Source organism: Oncorhynchus keta, chromosome 31, assembly GCF_023373465.1.
Source record: "Oncorhynchus keta strain PuntledgeMale-10-30-2019 chromosome 31, Oket_V2, whole genome shotgun sequence".
NCBI classification, from domain to species: Eukaryota; Metazoa; Chordata; class Actinopteri; order Salmoniformes; family Salmonidae; genus Oncorhynchus; species Oncorhynchus keta.
In genome coordinates this window covers 11,980,173-12,001,022 of record NC_068451.1, presented here as the reverse complement: position 1 = coordinate 12,001,022, position 20,850 = coordinate 11,980,173, and the positions used below count along the sequence as shown (strand labels likewise).

At 44.4% G+C, this 20,850-nt stretch overlaps 1 protein-coding gene across 1 annotated transcript; it reads left to right on the top strand.

The window, feature by feature from the left end:
* Window positions 1-314: 314 nt before the first annotated feature.
* LOC118364444 (semaphorin-7A-like) lies at window positions 315-20,457 on the top strand. The gene is made up of 14 exons (XM_035745982.2): window positions 315-2,601; window positions 4,950-5,089; window positions 9,616-9,678; window positions 10,150-10,245; window positions 10,473-10,578; window positions 11,159-11,266; window positions 11,815-11,954; window positions 12,306-12,490; window positions 13,031-13,139; window positions 13,407-13,608; window positions 14,286-14,401; window positions 14,549-14,721; window positions 14,960-15,015; window positions 16,012-20,457. The coding sequence occupies exons 1-14, from the start codon at window positions 2,520-2,522 to the stop codon at window positions 16,356-16,358; spliced, it is 1,923 nt and encodes a 640-aa protein (XP_035601875.1). The 5' UTR covers window positions 315-2,519; the 3' UTR covers window positions 16,359-20,457.
* Window positions 20,458-20,850: the final 393 nt, after the last annotated feature.

The window sequence follows — 20,850 nt, the reverse complement described above, 5'->3', positions numbered from 1 at the left end:
AGTGATTTATTGATACAAATGGCGAGCGCAGGCAGTCAATCACGTAACCTCTCACTCCCACTCTGAGCCATTCGGTGTTGTTGTTTTATGGATGTAGCTAGTGAGTTAAGTTGTAGCATTAGCAATGTCTTTCAAAAGGAGACAACTCACAAATGTGGAAATTCTGGAGTTGTAAAAAAAATTCTGACAATGTGTCTGAAAGTCAGGAATTAGATTCTGACAGTGACAGTGAGGAGCTGCCCCCAGCCATTGAGAACCCTGAATCTGAGGACCCCTTGTCCACTGACAACGTCCTAGTTCCCTTTGAAGATGCTGGTGGTGATGGAGGCAGACCGACAGTGGATGAAGTACAGGAGTTCTGTGTTAGCTGGAAGGCTGCCAGCCATTTCACCCCTCCTGGCCCTGTTGTTTGCTTTGATGAGTCCCAGTCTGGAGAGCACCGCCCCTTGCCATTTCCATCTGAGGCAGAGTGCTTCAAGTTGTTTCTGACAGAGGAGCTGGTGAGAGACATAGCAGAGACTAATCGCTATGCCTTGGAGCTACAGGAGAAGAGAGAACCAGGAGTGGGGGGGACAACCACAATTAGTGAAATGTATACCTTCCTGGTGACAGTCCTTCTCATGGGGAGAGTAAAGAAGAACTCCCTAAGAGAGTACTGGAGCACAGATCCTATGTTTGCAACTCCCTTCTTTGCCACCCTCTTTTTCTTTTCCAGCTGGCAGTAAAGTGACATGACAAACGAGACATCCATGTCCTCTCCACTGTCCATACAGCAACCATGTGAGCCATAGTGAAGGTGGACCATCTGACGGGAGAGAGAAAAATCAAACCAGACTGACTGCGTGCTTGACTATAGCCTCAAAATGGGGGCAGTGGATAAGGAGGACATGATAAACAGCTTTGTGGAATGCACTCAGAAAACGACCTAGTGATATAAGATGTATTTCCATTTTTCCAGGGTAGCTTCAAAATACAGCAAGTCCTGCCTCTCTCATCTCCTCATTGGTGGGTGACTGAAAGACAAACGAGGTCAGTGGCGGTAATGCACCTACTTTTTAAAAGTTTCCAATCGCAATATCAAGTCAAGAGAAGAAAAGGCCTTGAAGGAAGAGAGATGACTAGAAACGATTCGGTTGACCGTTTTATATTTTAACCTGCGTGTTATACCCACGTGGGTGATTGAAAGACGAACTGCGTTGCCGGTTGTCGTGGTAACACTATAAAAGTTTAGATGCCAATCACCATATAACGTAAACTCACCCCATTTCATACAAATGTGCGCAACCGCAACATTCAAAGGAGGCTACAAAGAAAACTAATGGGACTGTAGCGATTGTGTTGACTTCAAAATTGGGGGTGTGAACTAGGTTTCTATTCAAGTGTTGATCAGCATGGTAATGGCTCTATAGTATTGGAGAAAAGTTGAAAAAACTGACCCTCCGTTACATCTTGACGTGTCATGTCGTAACGTACAGCACGCATAAAGCTACTATTTCTGTCTTACAATCTCTCTTACAAAATAAATGTATGCACGATGGCGCACACGCGAATCCGGTTTGGGTTCCGTGTTAGTAAAAATGACTACTTTTATGTGAATGAATGAGGCGGAACACACCTCAATTCATACTGTTCTTAGAAAATAAAAAAATGGTTAGAAAATCATTTGAAATTGACAAATTGAAAACAGCCTATAAATAAAAACAGGCTGCATGCTTTGATTTGAGGGCAGAGCAGATTAAATGTACTGTTGCGTAATAATCACATTCTGGAATGGAGAAAACGTTCTAACATCACGTGCATAAAAAAACTCACACTGGGGCAACCATTACACAGAACCCAAACTGGCTGCGCGCATGCACCATCATGCGCCAACGTGCATACATTTATTTTGTCCTCCTACATCAAACGCGATTGCGACACGCAAGTTAAAATATCAAAACAAACTCTGAACCAATTGCATTAATTTGGGAACAGGTCGAAAAGCATTAAACCTTTGTGGCAATTTAGCTCGCTAGCTTGCATTTGCTAGCTAATTTGTCCTATTTAGCTAGCTTGCTGTTGCTAGCTAATTTGTCCTGGGATATAAACATTGAGTTGTTATTTTACCTGAAATGCACAAGGTCCTCTACTCCGACAATTAATCCACACATAAAACAGTCAACCAAATAATTTCTAGTCATCTCTCCTCCTTCCAGGCTTTTTCATCTTTGAATTTAAATGGAGATTGGCATCTAAACTTTCATAGTATTGCTACACTGACCTACAACACAGTTCTTCTTTCAATCACCCATGTGGGTATAACCAATGAGGATATGGCACGCTGCATCAGAAATAGAAAGGAGTTCTATTTTACCAGACGCTCGTTGACGCGCTGAGCAGTGTGGGTACAATAATTGAATAACATAGATTTCTACATTTATTTTGCAATGCTCGCGCACGCGACGCAAGCGGTGTGGTCAACCTATTAGAGAGTTTTGGAATTCACGCATGAAAGGGTTCGGGCACATTGAGGACGTGGAATGATGAATTATATCATATTGGCGACCGTTTTTTCCATGGTTTTTGCCGAAAAGTCACCTCGGCTTAAATTCATTGTGAAAGGTATGTGCTAATTTAGCTATTTGCGTTTAGAGTGGTCAGATACGCCCTGTCTGTGTATTAGGGTATATGCGAGAACATTGTTTTTTCCTCCATGGAAATAGTTAGATTAACAATGAACAATAGACTGTAGTCTACTTGAAAATCAAAGTAGTGGATCACTTTCCTCATCACGCGTTTATACATGCATGGCATCATGCATGATTCAAGGCAGACAATCATGTAAAATGTTCCACAAAACAGGCTATACCAACAAAATAGAAATGTAGCCTAATAATGACAGTAGGCTATATTAAATTGCCAAAATGAAAGGCATTGTGTCAATGAGAACGGATCTCAGAGAAACGCAAATAATGTGCTGAGAGAGAAAACATGTTGGACTTGGTATAATTATATAATTTGAATAGCCGATTTGTCCAATTGTTATGCGTCCCAGTTCTCAACTAAAGGAAATAAAATAAGCAATTTGTATTAGATTAAATGGAATAAATGAAGCACTGTGTATTAGATTAGATTAATCTTCATGTGGGCTAATTTAGGCCCAGTTGCCTATTCCATTGTAATTAAATGGAAGGGACAGAAGTCTTCATACGTTTGGAACAGGTTTATGGCAGCGGGAACGGTGGAATTATTCAGAACCAATTGTGTTTTACAAGAAATTAGCTTAATTAAGATAGCCTATTATTGCTATTTAGGCGTTGATTATTCGGGGAGCCTGTCCTATACAATAGTGACCCACTCCTACGAAGACATCTAATCTTGAATTCAGAGCGCACATCAGCATGTCAATGCAGAGTATGTTAAAGGCCCAGTGCAGTCAAACAAACATATTTAGCCTGTGTTTTATATATATTTACACAATATGAGGTTGGAATAATACTGTGAAATTGTAAAAAAAAAAAAAAAAAAAAGGTTGATAATGCCCCTTTAGTGTAAGACCTGTTTAAAAAGGCCGTTTGGTGGGATGGAATTTTAGCCTGCCTGGTGAAGTCACTATCACCAAATTCGGCTGCATTGGTCCTTTACGTGTTTTGACAGGCTCGCAGTTTTGCACGTTTTGGAATTTCAGTCATTAATAATCCATGTGTGAGGTTCAACCTAGCGCAGTGGGTAGACGTTTGCCAGTTGTCATGGAAACGCAGTCCTGGTGTTGTTTACCAATCAGACAGCTGTTATTTGTGATCAATGCCCGGATATTTCTTCTGATCTGCACCTCATTTGGTCTTCAAGACAAAATATAAGGATAAATGATACGTGCTAATTGAAAAGAGTGTCGAGGGAGCTCTGCATGTAATGTCATTAAGTTTACTTAAACACACAATGTCAGTGAACGTATTACAAAACCACTACATTACAGTTAAAACCCAGCATTATGGTGAATACTTAGCTCGCGCTGCAGAACTGCAATGCAGGTGCACGAGCTGACGCGTTGATGGTAGGTACTGCAGTAGCTGACGCTTGTTGAGGACAGAGCAGCAGCATTAGCTCCAGGACCTCATTAACACACGCGAACACAAGCGCGCGCAAACACGCGCACGCGCACACACATCCACACAACCCAATTAATATTTATGAGAATTCCGCGCAGCAAACTAACAATTATATTTTCAAACTCATGCCTCACACATTGCACAGTGGTCTCATATATTCACAATCAATAGAAACAGGGCTATCAAGTTAAGATGCACGGACGCTATAGTCGTTACAGGTGTAAAGGACAGTATTCCTCTTGGCAGATCAGCAGTCAAATACAGAACAACATGGTGTATTTTTTGACATATCAAACTTATATTATACAAACCTATAAAGGGATGTCATGTTAACGACATTCAGTCTTAGTGTACCCGACAGAGACATGTCAAAACAGAAATATTAAATTGATTGATTAAAATGAAGCATTACTACATTCCTAAGCCTAAATCAACACCTGGGACAGCGCCATTTGCCACTCTTTTGTCGGCCAATTGAGGAACTTGTGGTCTACTTTCCTGTATCATTGAGAACGTCAGTCACTGAATTGGTAGACACACTAGTGTCAGATTTGCTTGTGCCTGTAGAAATAGGAGTCCAGAGGGTAAATTGACCTTAACCATGGCAACCAATTCAATTTCAGTACAGACTCTCTCTCTGATCTGTACAGCTTTAGCCTCATATCAAAACTAAAATACTTGGGCCAAAAGGTAGACTGGCAGCTTTTTGAATTTTATTTTAGACGTTACATGACCACACCAAAGAGCTCAATTAATACATTCTTGTTAAATCCAATTAATGAATGACACTGATCTACTCGTATATCATATAACGAATTTGTAACAACACCTTCTCCTAATTTACTTTGATATGGCCCACAGAGCCGGCCAGGTACCACTTCTCGAAACCGGAGAACTACATGTCAGTGTACCACCAGGAGGGCACAAATGTGCTGTACGTGGGGGGCCAGACAGTGATCTACGTGCTGACTTTCACTGACAGGGGGGTCCGCGACCTGCAGGTGAGTTGCTGGTAACCATAGAGATGAACAGAGATACTCGGTGGTGGTGACACAGTAACCCAATGCAGGCACAGGAGACTGGCTTAAAGAGGAGGCAGCAGCTGTCGACCTAGTTCAACAGCCTCCGTAGCACGAGATGGGTCATGCATACATTTATAGAGCAGATCTCATCTCTGTCTAATCGGAAGGAAGTGATTATATAGTGTGGACTTATGAGGTCAACATACTGTGGTAAACCGTGGGGTGTTGGGTTGAGCGTGCAGAGATTGATACAGAGACAGGGAGGTTTTAGTCCACAAAAACAACTTTACTAAGACAGAAAATAAACATAAACAAAGAAAATTCCCTTAGGTTTGGTTCGGGTCCTTCTTCTCTGCTTTTGCTCGGTGTCGGTCTCTCCCCGTTCTCTCCCTCGCGATGTGCCACAGTGCTCCTTTTATTTGGCCTCCACGGTTGGTTGGCACTTTCCCCTAATTACCTCCACTTGGAGCTGTCTGTGTCGGTGTGCCCAGCTCACGTACCGGGTGCAAACATAGCGCATCCTTCAGGGCCTGGAACACTGCCTCTGTGTCCTCCGTCCATTGCACCGTCTGGGGTAGTTATGCTTTTGTTAAGTCTGTGAGGGGAGAAGCTATTGCGGCAAAGTTAGGTACAAATCTACTGTAGTATCCTGCTAACCCCAGGAATGACTTCACCTGCCTCTTGGTTCAGGGGACTGGCAGCTTTTTTGAATTGTATTTTGTTTTTTAAATGTATTTTTATTGGGGTTTCACATTTCCCCTCCCGATCTGATAGCCCAGGTACTCCACCTCGGCGTAGCCCAGCTTGCACTTGTGGGGTTTCGCGGTCAGACCTGCATCCCTTAGCGCATCAACCACTACCTGTAACCTGCAAAGATGTGACTCCCAACTGTCACTGTGCACAATTAGGTCATCCAGATAAGCTGCTGCATACTTACTGTGCGGCCGCAGGACGCGGACCATGAGTCGCTGAAAGGTCACTGGTGCCCCGTGGAGCCCGAAAGACAGAACTCGGTAGTGGTATAGCCCCCCGGGGTGGAGAAGTCAGTCTTCTCCCGGGAGGCCGCTGCCAGTGGCACCTGCTAGGACCCCTTTGTCAGGTCCAAGGTGCTGGCGTATCTCGCCATCCCCAAGCGGTCAATCACTTTGTCCACCCGGGGCATGGGGTAGGCATCGAACTTACTGACCTCGTTCAGACCCCGGAAGTCATTGAAGAAGCGGACGCTTTACATCCCGTTTCGGAACCAGCACTATGGGGCTAGACCACTCACTGTGGGACTCCTCCAGTACCCCCATTTCTAGCATTGTTGTCACTTCCCGCTGGTTCGCCACCCTCCGGGCTTCTGGTAACCAGTATGGCCACTTATGCACTTTTTCTCCCAGACGTGTGTGGATATGATGTTCCACGAGATCCGTGAGCCCTGGCACCTCGGAGAACACGGCCATATTCTGTTGGACTAACTCTCGGAGCTCTTGTCGTTGGGTCGGGCTGAGGTCTTCCCCCATTGCAACTTCGACAGAGAGCGTGCCATGCTGTGACCGGGTCCACGTTACGCACAGCACCTCGCGTGCGTGCCATTTCTTCAGTAAGTTCACATGGTAAAGCTGGAGGGGTTTTATCCGCCCCAGTTGGCGGACCTTATAGTTGACGTCGCCTACCCGCTCAACGATGTCGTAGGGCCCATGCCACGTAGCCAGGAATTTACTCTCCATTGTAGGGATCAGCACCAAGACCTTCTCACCTGCATGGAACTGTCGTGGTTGGGCCCCCCGGTTTGAGACACGCTCCTGGGTACGTTGCGCCTGGGCCATGTGCTCTCTCACCACTGGCCAAGTCGCCGTCATCCTCCCCCTCATCTCCTCCACATGTTCGACTATGCTGCAAAGGGGGGGTCGGCTGCTATTCCCAGACCTCCTTGGCTAGGTCCAGCAGCTCGCGGGGCTGACGGCCATACAGGAGCTCAATGGGGGAGAACCCAGTGGATGCTTGGCGTACCTCGCGAACTGAAAACATCAGGTGGGGCAGCAGCTGGTCCCAGTTCCTCCCGTCTCTCTCGATGACCTTCTTCAGCATCTGTTTTAGGGTCTTATTGAAACCCGTCCATTTGTGGATGGTACATACTGGTCCTCACCTGTTTTATTCGTAACAGATTGCAGACATCTTTCGTCACACGAGACATGAACGCGGTGCCCTGGTCTGTCAGGATTTCCCGTGGAATACCCACCCGGCTAAATAAATGGAAGAGCTCCCATGCGATACCTTTTGCTGCCACCATGCATAGCGGGATTGCCTCAGGATACCGGGTGGTGTAATCCACGATTACCAGGATGTATTGGTGTCCCCTCGCGGTCTTCACCAACATATCCACCAGATCCATTGCCACCCACTCGAATGGCACTCCTATGATGGGCAAGGGAACCAAAGGGTTTCTATACTGTACCCTTGGAGCTGTGATATGGCACTCCGGGAAACTATGGTAGTAGTCTTCCATGGCACACTTGACTCCGGGCCAGTGGAACCGGTTCTTTTCTCCATCCCAGGTGTGCCCCAAGCAGGTGGGTGTGGGCAAGCTGCAACACAGTCCTAACATACTGGCTGGATATGAGTAACAAATCTTTTGCCTCCCCATTATGGTTTACTGCCTGATACAATAAATTATGCTTGATTGCGAAGTGGGGGTAACGGCAATCACTTACCCCGGGTAATAGTACGCCATCCACCGCAATCACCTGGCCCCAAGCGTTCTGGAGATTGGGGTCTTCTAACTGGGCCGTCCCAAACTGACCTGTGAGGATTCCCGAGTCGGGAGGTCCGTCTAGGGCCTCCACCTCCATGAAGCTGTCTTTGTGTGCGCCCAACAGGAGGTGACCTAACTCGCCATCCGGGTTACCCCAGAGCTGGGGGATGCGGTGGGCATGGCCTCCTCCCGGCTGGGACAGCTCCATGCGAGGTGCCCCGGCTCACCTCACTCATAACAGCGTCTCTGATCTGGGTCCAGCAGCCGCCGACGTTGTCGGTTTGGGTCATCCTCCTTCTTCACAGCCTCGGCTGGTTCCGTCCAGGGCCCCTTCAGCCCCTCGCCTCTCTTTGTGTTGTTCGTCCCCCTCTCTCTGCTCGGGCCCCTAGAAGGTCCTGGGTGTTCTGGTGAATTTCCACAGTGGTCAGCAATTCCTCCAGGCTCTGGGGGTTCTACATGCTCACCGTATTCTTCATCTCGTATGGCAGGACCCGAAGGTATTGATCCAGGACGAGCTTGTCGAGCATCAGGGGGGACGGTACTTCATCAGTAGCCAGCCCTTGGTCAGGTGCACCAGGTCGCTCATCTGAGCACGGGGGGAAAGGGTTGGGTCAAAGGTCCAGTCGTGGACCAGTTGTGCACGGCGGGCGAGGCTGAACCCATAATGGCTCAGGATCTCCCATTTGAGTCCCTCATAATTCGCGGCCTGGTCAGCGTTCAAATCAAAGTAGGCATTCTGGGCCTTCACAGAGAGGTAGGGTGCCAACAGGCTGGCCCATTTGGGCTTGGGCCATCCTTCCCTCTGTGCCGTCTTCTCGAAGGTGCACAAATACGACTCTACGCCATTTTCCTCCCTTAACTGAACCAGGAACTGATTTGGACCAGACTCCTGAGCCCTCCCAACCTTCAACTGGGCTACCTCCACTGCCAGTCTGCGGTTTTGTTGGTGCTGCTCCTCCAGTGCTTGCTCCTGGAGAGCCTGTTGCCTCTGCTGGCTGAGGATGAACTGAGCCACCAGCTCCTCCATGGTAATCTCTGTACACTTGACCCCACTGCAGCTAAAGCTACTGAGTAGCCCACATTCTCCACCGTATGTGGTAAACCGTGGGGTGTTGGGTTGAGCGTGCAGAGATTGAAACAGAGACAGGGAGGTTTATGTCCGCAAAAACAACTTTACTAAGACAGAAAATAAACATAATAAAGAAAATTCACTTAGGTTTGGCTCAGTCCTTCTTCTCTGCTTTTGCTCTGTGTCGGTCTCTCCCTCGTGGTGGGCCACAGTGCTCCTTTTATTTGGCCTCCACGGCTGGTTGGCACTTTCCACTAATTACCTCCACTTGGAGCTATCTGTGTCGGTGTGCCCAGCTCGCATACTCCCAGCAGAGGGAGCCAGCATCGGCTCACGTACCTCCCCTCCATTACCACCCCTCGGGGTAGACCTACTGGGATACCATAATACAATAGAGATAATACACTGAGCTAATAATGTCAACGTTGACTCGACAAACATGAGCAGGAGGTAGCCTATCATTTGTGTTGTGACTTCTGATTGTCTGTGCCCTATAGTTACGCTTAGTTGATCAAATATTAGAGACAGACAGTAAAGTAATCCCCCCTTTGTTCGTTTATGGTACAGGACCAGACTTTTGTCATTTTCAATCAGCACTGAATCTGATTGCAGTTAATTGAGTATTTAAAAAGGCCTCATTTGCATACGACTTATGGATAAATTGTATGACATCCTGGAATGTATCTTATATTATTACAGATCCCTGTGGTAACCGATGAAAACGCAAAGGCAGCTTGCATCGCCAAGTCAGACCCACCAAAGGTAGGTGGTCACCACCATCATCCTCATCATCAATCTTCATCATCATTATCACCATCATTACAGTGAGGAAAGTTTGTTGCTACTGAGAATATTAATTAAACCGAGACATAATATCAACATGATATCGACACCAGTAGAAACTGTCCCAAAGGTTAAAGGTTGGGACAGGGTAACGGTACAATGCTGTATTTGGTATTCAGAAACAAATTCCATCTGGAAGTTTCTCTTGAGATAAAAGTCCTGCCAGTGTACTTAATGAATAAGTGATGCAATGCATATGAAGTTATGTAGACAATGCATTCCCTCAGTACTGCAGAGGTAATTGTTGCGCTAGCTGCCAAATTAGGGAAAATGGATCAGTTCCAATACTCTCTCTCTCTCTCTCTCTCTCTCTCTCTCTCTCTCTCTCTCTCTCTCTCTCTCTCTCTCTCTCTCTCTCTCTCTCTCTCTCTCTCTCTCTCTCTGCTACAGTTGGAGTGTGACAATTTCATAACAGTCATTCAGAAAGTCAATGACACTTTTGTGGTATGCGGGACAAATGCAGGAACCCCCAAATGCTGGCTGCTGGTAAGATGACATGATGATGAATAGAATAGCTATTGTCTTCAACATGTGTTTAGTGTTCTCACAACGGTCACACTTTCATCTTACTTATCTCCTGTATCACTTTTATAAAAGTTGGTAATAGTGTTCAATAAAAACTTTAACTTATATCTCTATTTGTACTGTATACAAGGAGGTAAGAGCATTCAGGATATGGCTTGTGAGGTTGTGATGTAATTTCCTCTCCATAGGTAAATGACACTGTGCTGACTGACGCCCCCACCAATGGACATATGGCATCAGCCTCTGACATCTCCCCTCCCTACCCCTCCCAGAGGTCCGTCAGTCTGTCCGCAGGTACGATGAGAGGACAGACAGACACTCCAGCCAAACATCCATGGAAACTCTGCTATTGGCGCAATACCAAACCCATCCCTCACCCCTCCATCCAGCCATTATGTTCATAATTATACAGACCAATCAGATCCTCAACATTGGCTTTGGTATGGAATAGGAGATCTGTTTAAAATGGTACTATAGTACTACAGATGGTTCACGACATGTAGTGAAGCTGTAACTCACAGTATTATCGGAATCATGGCAAGGTTACTTTGTATAGCAGGTTCTGTGATAGCGCAGACCAGGCTGGACTGGAGTGATGAACCAATGAGCCATTTGCTAGAGTGGTGCAGCATTCTGATAACGTTCAGTTCTCATTGAACCATTAATGTCTTGATCCAAATTACCGCCCTTATTGCTATGGAGACAGTGCCCTAAGTGGGGTAATTGTAATACGGTTATGGGAGGGTGTTGGCGCAGTCAGCTGTCTTCTGTTGACTTAATTTTTTATCTCTCACTCTAACTTCTGTTTTTCTCTCTCTCCCTCTCTCCTCTTTATCTCTCTCTCTTTATCTTTACCCCCCTCTCTCGCTCTCAGATGGGAATCTATACTCTGCTCTGTCAGCAGTGGGGCGTCACCCTGGCTCTATCCGCCGGACCTACGGCACTCAGAAGCTCCTGAAGACTGAGACCAAGTGGCTGCAGAGTGAGTGGGATGAGAGCAAAATGGGACTATAATGATGTAGGAGAGCTGCATGAGGCACTGGAATGGATGAGCATGGAAATAGCAAGTCTATATGATCTAATATCTTGTAACTGTAACATGCTGCATGGAGAAATATAATCCCTATGAATTCTTCCATTTTAAAGATCATAAGTTAAGTTCACAGTTATGATAGTCATACAATGTTTGAACTCCCTGTATTATGTACTGGAAGTCTTTATTAGCCTATGAAACTTCCAAGCAAACACTTTTATCACAATGTATTTTTTAAATACACCTTTATCTCCGTACACACTAGATGGCCCTGCTAGAATGAAATGCATTAGTTTGAAATGGGCCCAGATAGTTACAACCAGTGACTGAGTTGGCCTGGTGCTCACTGGCTTCAAATGTTTCACTACCTGATTGAGTATTAGCGCTTATAACACAGTGCCTGTTAAATAGTGATGAGTACCAGCTCCCAAATATAACGAGTATTATTTCAGTCCACTTCAAGCACTGGTGGAAGTCCTTTCTCTCTCCTGCTGCAGGCCCCCAGTTTGGTGGAGCAGCAGTGATGCCAGCCTCTCAGAAACACAAGGAGGAGATCTACTTCTTCTTCAGTGAGATCAACAAGACGGCCATGGTGGACGAAGAGCCCTACAGGTCGCGCATCGGTCGAATCTGCATGGTAACCACAACAACATCACTATATCAGCTGCATTGCAACGTTATTGCGTATTAAAGCTGAGCTCCGCGAAAGGAGAAACAGCACCACTGGTCACCCCATGCACATTTGTTATTGTTGAGGTTTTTTCTAAACAGAAGAGATGAGCATCCAGCCTCATGGTAAAAAGAAAACGTAGCACATACTCTGATGTTCGTCCGTGCAATGATGTCAGAGGGGAGACAAAACTGGGTTTGTTTTTTGAAGTAACATCTTTGTTGTTGTAATATTGCAAACGAACCTGGCAGTTTCACCGCTAAGGATTCCAGCTTTAATGTTATGGTGTACTGTTATATACTGTGTGTCCGTCTCCAGGTGGACGAGGGGGGCATAAAGAACCTGCTGGCGGACTCGTGGACAACCTTCCTGAAGGCCAGGGTGATGTGTGGTGCGGGTAGCACCCCCCAGCAGTACAACAACATCAGACAGGCCTTTGTGCTGTCTGACGTGGCCCACGAGAAGAGGACTGGGGTCATGTACGGCCTGTTTGCCAACGCCTGGTGAGTAGACACCTTACACCTTCAACACCCTCCAACCCATATGGCTGCTTAAAACTGTATCATGCTTAGAATGCAGGAGAGGAATGAGCTGCACAAACAACATAATCAGAGGAAAGGAGGAATTATGAACAGCACATCCAAATGGGGCACAGGAGCTGGATAGACATGGACAGCAATGAAAAGTTTCAGTGAGGAAAATATTTGATTGTATTTCAAAGGGAAAGGGACAGGGGGATACCTAGTCAGTTGTACAACTGAATGCCTTCAACTGAAATGTGTCTTCCGCATTTAACCCAACCCCTCTGAATCAGAAGTGGGCTATGCTCTGTGGAGGCGGCTAATTATTTTTGAGCTTGAGGGCTTTTATTAGCATATTTGAGCGGCCTTAAATCTTTTACGTCCTTTTAGAGAGTCATAGTAATCAGTCATAGTAATCAGTCTGTGATTGAATTGCTAACAACATTCCGATTCACATTGAGTTTGAATTAAGTAAGTAGAAGGAAGGAAGGCTTTTAAGTGTTGTATTGTTTGGTTGACCAGGGACACAACAGTGATATGTGCTTACTCCATCGAGGACATTGACCAGGCCTTCGCCACGTCCAAACTGAAGGGCTACAGCAGTCCTCTGATTGGACATCGCCCTGGCACAGTAAGACACCCACTGAATCAGTTAAATTAACTTTATTTTAATTAACGTTTTGTAATGCCAATCAAAGTCATTTTACAAAGGCCAATTGCATAAGCTCATGCATGTGAGTCTGTCAATTTTGGGGAAGTGGAAGACTTGTGTTTCTATTTTGGAACAATTGCAGATGACAGACGCTGGTTGTGAAATTATTGTTTAAAGCAAAGCCACAGCCTAAGTCTGTCTCCCTTCCTGATTACATCACTTTCATTACATCACTTCCTGTCCCAGTGTGCCTTCAAGAACTCCACGGCAGCCCACAACCCTAAGACCCTAGTGGTGATCAGGGACCACCCGGAGATTGAGGACGTGATTCGTCCGGTCGGGGGTGCTCCGCTGAACCTGCCCACCGACGATCACTTCACACACACTGTCGCTGCCATTGTACTAGCAGTAAACGACGAGCACTATAGTGTGCTGTACCTGGGAACAGGTGTGTGTGTGTGCGTGCGTGCGTGTGTGTGTGCGTGTGTGTGTTTTTGCCGTCAAGCTGTATCCCATGTACAGGCGTTTGGTGTAACCTATTTAAAAGTTATCTTTTAGAAGACGTAGTCTCCTTGAAAAAGTAAATAAACAAGTTGTTTGCTCAATGCTGGCATGAGTTGGGGCTTATTATAAGAGTGCTATTTTGGCATGAATCCCAGATAAATTGACTGAATTTAAAATAAAATAAAAAGTAGCTACAGCCTAATCGATGTGCTCTGATAAAGAAGTCAGTCGCTACCACAGGGAAAGTAGTGATAGAGCTGTGAACAGAGCCATGGGTCTCTGAGGGCCTAATAACAAACTAGAGCAGTTAGTCTTCTGTGGGAAGTAATAGCCTCTCAATGTGGGGAGGAGATAAGAGAGGACAGGCCGGCTCCTCTCCGTAAGTCACCCACTGATGAATTGACCAGTAGAGGAAAAAGGCAGCATGTGCTATTATAAACCTGGGGCCATATTCAATCAAAAATAGTCACTGAGTTTCCGGGATACATAAAAAGGAACAGGTCTCGACCATGGTGTCTCTCTCTCCTCTGATAATGTTCTCTCTCTTTCTGGTGATAGAACAGGGCTCGACCATGGTGTCTCTCTCTCCTCTGATAATGTTCTCTCTCTTTCTGGTGATAGAACAGGGGAAAGTGCTCAAGGTTCTGCACACTATCGAGGAGGCCTTTATCATATCCCAGTACTCCCTCTTCCACAACGAGGGTCCTGTTCTAAGCATGGCCATCGACTCTAAGAAGGTACTGTGAGACCATCAGCGAACACTCCTTAGCAGCTCACACTAATATCCGCAGAAGAATTGGTTTATGACGTAGCTGCAGTCCAATCCATTTAAACAATGCACTTCTAGTGATAACCACTGTGTGTCTCCCTGCCTTCTCCCCCAGGGCCACCTTTATGTGGGCACGGCAATGGAGGTCCAGCGCATACCATTGGCTGACTGCGGTCGCTATGGAGACAGTTGCCGGGAGTGCATTCTGTCTCGGGATCCCTATTGTGGTTGGGACGCAGCCAGGAGGAGGTGCACACCCATCCCAGCTGGATACAACATCAGCACTGGGTATGAGATGTGATGATGTCACTCCTGGAATACAGTTTAGATACCTATGGAAAACATGCAGTGTACCAAAAAAATAACAATCAATACCAGCCATAACATAGAATTTCTTGCCGAGTGTCGAGGTTCCAACTACTATTCTAGGTTTTATGATAATTGTTTCATTCACATAAAATGGTTGATTGTTCAAAATGGTACATGCTAATTTGATGTTCCTTCAATAATTTGTTTCATACTGTAGGGCACTCACTCAGAGTCTGGACCATTCCAATGCTTCTATCTGTGGTGAAGCTGCTGGTGAGTGCCCCTCCGACTCCACTCTGACTCTCTGTATCTTTATTAACTGAAATAAGGAACTTTTTTTCAGGAGACTAACTCAGAAGATGATATCATATAATTGAGCGGATGCTCAAACCCATTGGGTGGTCTAATATCAAAGTTTGCCCTCACTTCAAAGCCCAATAGCTTCAACCATATTATTAACCTCTAATAATCCAAACAAATGATGGGATATGTACTGTCTTTGTTAGCAGTCTCTTTTTTTCCATTTACTTCTGTTGGTCGCAGTCTCAGTGCAGCTGTCATACATATCCGTTGACTGTTTCCCTTTCTTCCATTCCTAGAACAGTGTTTTTTAAACTTAGGGAGTGGAGGATGAAAGGTGATGCAATATCGTATATAAAGATATTATATTTTAATCTGTTATTTTAGCTGATATTTTCCAGAGAGAGCAAGTATCAGAACACAGGATAAAATAGATGCATCTCTGTGTCAGTTTGTAATATAATAATAATAATATATGCCATTTAGCTGACGCTTTTATCCAAAGCGACTTACAGTCATGTGTGCATACATTCTACGTATGGGTGGTCCCGGGGATCGAACCCACTACCCTGGCGTTACAAGCGCCATGCTCTACCAACTGAGCCACAGAAGGACCACCCATACGTACACCACCCATTGTACACGTTAGTCTGGTTTTAGGTTTACCGGGGTTTGAGTCACAATTGTCCTACTAACTGAGAGCAAAGTTATAATTTACAATAACCTGTATATTTTTTCACAGCTATTAGTGTGGCCTCTTACCCACACATTTGTCACATAATGCAGCAGTCCTGCCAATCCTGTCCTTCCATTCCCATTTTGAACTCACCTATGATTGTTACCGTATATATGTAAACAATCCATAGGTATGAAACCATAGGCTACTCTCTAGTCTAGGGAGCCCATAAGTAAGTATTTAATTTGGGTGAGATCAATGTTAACCAGGCTGTGCCATCTGAACCCCCACAGCACCGAAGACCCATAGGACAAACCCCAAACAGGTGGTGATTGACTCGGACGGCCCCGTTAACCTCCCCTGCCCCGTGCGCTCCTTTCACGCCACCTACCGCTGGGAGAAGGACAACTGTATCCAGCACTACCCCTGCTTCATCATTGGAGACTCCTGTGTGCTGGAACCAACCCCTGACCTGCCCCTTAAGCAGGGGGTGTTCCGCTGCATGGCCACGGAGAACGGCTACAAGGTGGAGGTGGTCTCCTACAGGCTGGTGATCAACAGTGGGCCTCTGCCTGCCTCCTTGGCCTCCACCCTGGGGCCCTGCCTCCTGCTTGCTGCAGCCACCCTCTGGCTCCTGTAACCATTGCAAATGCTAAAGCTAACCCCTTAGCCTCTAAGGCCCTCTCTCTGTCAGACAAGAGAGGAGGGGCCACCATACCCAGATTAGGTTCACAGAGCATTGCTATTAATGGTCGGGTAATGCGATCAGTGTTGCCCACAGAGACTGTTTTCAGAAAAAGTGTTTTTTTATTTAATTTACATTGTTCAGGAAATGCCTGAAAATAAACAAAGCCACTTATTTTTAAATTATATATGGGCTTACCATACTAACCAATACTGTACTGTTTAAACAAACAAAAAATACCTAAAACAAACTGAAAATACACAACATTTAAACTTAATTAATACATTAACATCAATATGGGTTTTATGGAAAGACAAACTATAATATCATGTCTTAGTCTGAATTTTAAATACAGATTCAAACCACAAGATGTGCTTTGCGAACCTTGCCTGTTCCACCCAAGAGATGACATCTCATGAGTTGTGTTAAATACAATACCAAGCCAATTTCTCAACTTATTTTTAAACTTGATTGTCCTACTTTGTGAATATTTGAAGCTTGAATACTGCTCTAACATCCAAACATCCTGTTGAATGTCATAAGTATAGGATAGTATTTAGAAAATGTCTGGTATTGTGTAGAAAAAAAGCCTTAACAATTCTGGGACATACCTCCTAAGCACAATTTGCAGTGGAAGCAAAACTGATCAATTATGTTGACTTGAAACTGTGAATGAGGTGGCCAAGCCTTACTTTGATGCTGGGAGGAAGTGTCATCATTTTGACAAGAAGTCATATTTTTGACAGGAAGTAGGTAGAAGAACATGAGCTCATCCTCGAACATCACTGTGTCTCGGCAAGTCCTCTGCAGTAAAGGCAGTTTTTGCATAATGTTATTGGATAGTATCAGACATTAAACATCATTCAGTGGCAGGTGAGGCCAAATTAGAATTGAGTAGATGACATGTAGAGTTAGTGGCATTTTGTAGTTTGCTATATGAGAAAAAGCTTGTGATTATATGAGTACTGTGTGTTAAGTATTTTATTGCTCCGCAAATGCTGATTTCCACCATTGCTGCCTATGTATATGAAAGTTATTCTTGATGGTTCAAGGTTTTATACTGTGCGGAAGTCCCGAGAGGACAATAAAAAAATCCTTGTCATGGCGAGATAACTTACTTATCTCGTGAACACGACATAAGTTGTTTTGTCGACATCACGAGATGAACTCTATAAATAGGAGTAGACGCATTGATGATAGATTGACATTATGGCAGAGGCGGTAGAGTCCATGGTGGATCAGCACATATATTTTTATTGATTGCAACATTAAGGGATGGTACATTTCATGTTAACATGTTGCTCATTGACAGTTTATAAATTAGAATGTTAGCAAGCTAAATGTCCCTTATCTTGAGCTAAGAGTGGCAGGTAGCCTAGTGGTTAGAGCATTGGGCCAGTAACTGAAAGGTTGCTAGATCAAATCCCTGAGCTGACCAAGTAAAAATATGTCGTTCTGCCCTGGAACAAGACAGTTAACCCACTGTTCCTAGGCTGTCATTGTAATAAGAATGGGTTCTTAACTGACTTGCCTAGTTAAATAAAGGTTCAAAATAAAAGAGTGCTTGGGGCATCTGAGCCTTCATGGGGCATTTGAGCCCTGAAGGATACCTGAAAGGCTGGCTTGTTTCCCAGGTGGTATGCCAATTGCATGCAAGCAACAATGCAGCTAGTCTTGTGAGTGTGTTAGCTAGGTAGTCTTATTAGCTAGCTAGCTTGTTATATATGCTGGTTGTTAGCTTGCATAACTAATGTGTATAATTGTAAGGGGCACTTCATGTTTTATGGATAATATTACAATTTACAGCGTGTGTGAGCTCAATTCCTGACTGATAAGATTATATTTCTTCCTCAGAGCTTGATCAGATTCAATAGCAGTCTCAGATACCTTGTAGGGTGTTTCATAGGTACCGCTTCTTGCAGGCAGATTAGCAGTCAGTGCATTATGTATATGATCAAGATTGAGTGCGCTCGTTTCCTGGCAGGCTGATTTGATTCAGTAGCAGCCTCAGAGGCTGATAAGTCAGGATGCTGCCTAGTAGGGTGTCTGCAAGGAGCCTTCAATATGAAACAGCCTACAAGGCAGCACCCTGATTTATCAGCCTCGGAGGCTTCTATTGAATCTGATCAACTTGCCAGAAATAGAGCTCACTTTGGATTGTATGCATCAGTCTTTACAGCGCTGACGGCTAATCTGCCTGCAAGGAGCCTTACCTATGAAACAGCCTACAAGGCAGCATCCTGATTTATCAGCTTCTGAGGCTGAAATGTAATCTGATCAGCCTGTCAGGAATGCAGCTCACCCACTGTAAATGTGTCAGGCATCGTTCAGGGCTTAAATGCCTCACTTTGCGATCAACACAGCCACAGGGCTCCTTGATGAAGTGGTTATCGTGCATCTGAAGAAATGAATGGATGATGCGTTGTACTTTTGATTATCTCGTGATCTCGACAAAACAACGTTTGTTATGAAATTAATATGTCTTGATCTCGACATAACGAGGAACTTTAAAAAAATCATATGTCCTCTCTGGGTTTCCGTAATACTGTGGTTATACAATGATATAACTCTTTGACTGCTTTAACTAACCTATTCTCAAAAAAAAAATCCAATGCATAATTCTCAAAGGGGTTATTTTCATACTTGTATCTGTATGCTGTGACAAGCGCTTTACATAATTTGATAGGCTCCTTTTGTGAAGTAGAACACTTTGAGCAGCCACCATACTCTGGGGAGAAAGACTGAAATTCATGATTTACATATTTGGAAGATATGGAACAAAATTCCTCTTTAAGCAATAGATGTTTTTTTAATTTAGCACCTGACCTCAAATAATAATAGTATGTTGGAGGCAGAGAATGTTTGCTGGGAGGGAGTAGTTTACTCAGAGCCAATGTTAAATGTAACATAGTAATATGAATGTAGTTGCAACAAAATGCAAGTCTATTGTTCCCATTTATTGATTGTAGTATCTCAGTACTGAAGCACCATCTTACAACCACTACTGTGTTTTGAACTGTGCCACTGAGCTTTGTGGCAAATTTTGAAATGGCAAAAAACCACTGTCGCCTGAAAATATTGGTAGAAAACAGGCTACATAATGCTGTTCTTAGAACAGTTTTAGCCATAGTTCTGCAGGTTCCATCTTTCTCTCTGGGGGTGGCTGTACGTTTGTTGTCTCGAGGTCTCAGGAGGATCTGCCTGCTGCATTGCACTGATGCGGGATATTGACTGTGCCAAACATAAGCTGTGTTGTGCCGCCTGCCGCTTCCCACTCACTTAGCACTTGTGAGTAATTGGTTTGCCAAATCTCTTTCTCAAACTCACACATATTCTTATATATGTCACAAATACACACAGGCATATCGGTGCGCGCACACACACACCTCTTTTTTTACCAATCACTCACTTCAATCTCATTTTTACTGAAGCTGGTGTGTCTCTGAAAACAGTGAACAGAAGCCTCTCATACACGAGCCAACACTAATTAGGCAACTGAACCTGTATCGCTCACTGCAGAGAAATACAAGCTCTTTTACCAAGACAGATGGCCTAGAGTCACTGGGTATTGTTAAAAAGGGTCAATGAATCATGTCTGTGCAGAGTTGATTGTATTTGGCCTTTCATGGATTTCAAAATTGATATGGGAGTTTAGTTTCTCTGGAGCACTTTATTTAATGACCACCTTCGTAGCCAGGAGTCCCTGCTATGACGTGGACATAAACAGTGGCTATATCGCATGCGGGCGATTATCATTATCCTAGAAAGATTTAAACCGGTTTGTTTTTGTTCAGTTTACCCGTCCGATAAATAATGCCAGCGGAGAAATAGACTGAAGTGAATCTATTGTCTTTAAATCCGTTCTCTGGCGCTTTTGGACAGCGCTGATTCTGTGTCTTAGTACGTTTTATTACCATAACCATTCTTTGCTTTAAGGACAGATGTCTGTCTATATGAAGTGTTAATACATGTCCATGTAACACATCTGTAACTCCAGATGTTTCCCTTTACTGAACATGTACAGTGAAAATCAATAAAGTAATCAACTACAGTATTTCCTTTTTTATGGACTTTTATTTATTCAGGGTAGCCCAATTATGTATTTTTTCACAAACTGGAAGAAGAATGTATATCATTGGTCTTTTTTTAATTTGCATGTATGACTGTGAAGAGAGAGGAGAGAGAGAGAGAGAGAGAGAGAGAGAGAGAGAGAGAGAGAGAGAGAGAGAGAGAGATGTGGACAAGCATATCAAACGAGGAGAGGGAGAGAGTGATTCATACTTAATGGTATAAAACACGAGCATGGCACGGTTTGCGGCACAGTGGAAAGTTGGGTTACTTTAAATTGTAGCAGATTGTGTTAAATTCATGCTTGAGAACCACAAAATGGTTGAATTCCACATTGAGTAAACTATGTTAAATGTTGCACCATCTACTGGTGTAGAAA

Excerpts from the sequence above, each read along its gene's own strand:
- LOC118364444 (XM_035745982.2), top strand. The coding sequence starts at position 2,520 with ATGATGAATTATATCATATTGGCGACCGTTTTTTCCATGGTTTTTGCC. Across the intron at positions 10,246-10,472 it reads CCCCCAAATGCTGGCTGCTG|GTAAATGACACTGTGCTGAC; the intron begins GTAAGATGACAT and ends TCCTCTCCATAG. Across the intron at positions 13,609-14,285 it reads TGTGCTGTACCTGGGAACAG|AACAGGGGAAAGTGCTCAAG; the intron begins GTGTGTGTGTGT and ends TTCTGGTGATAG.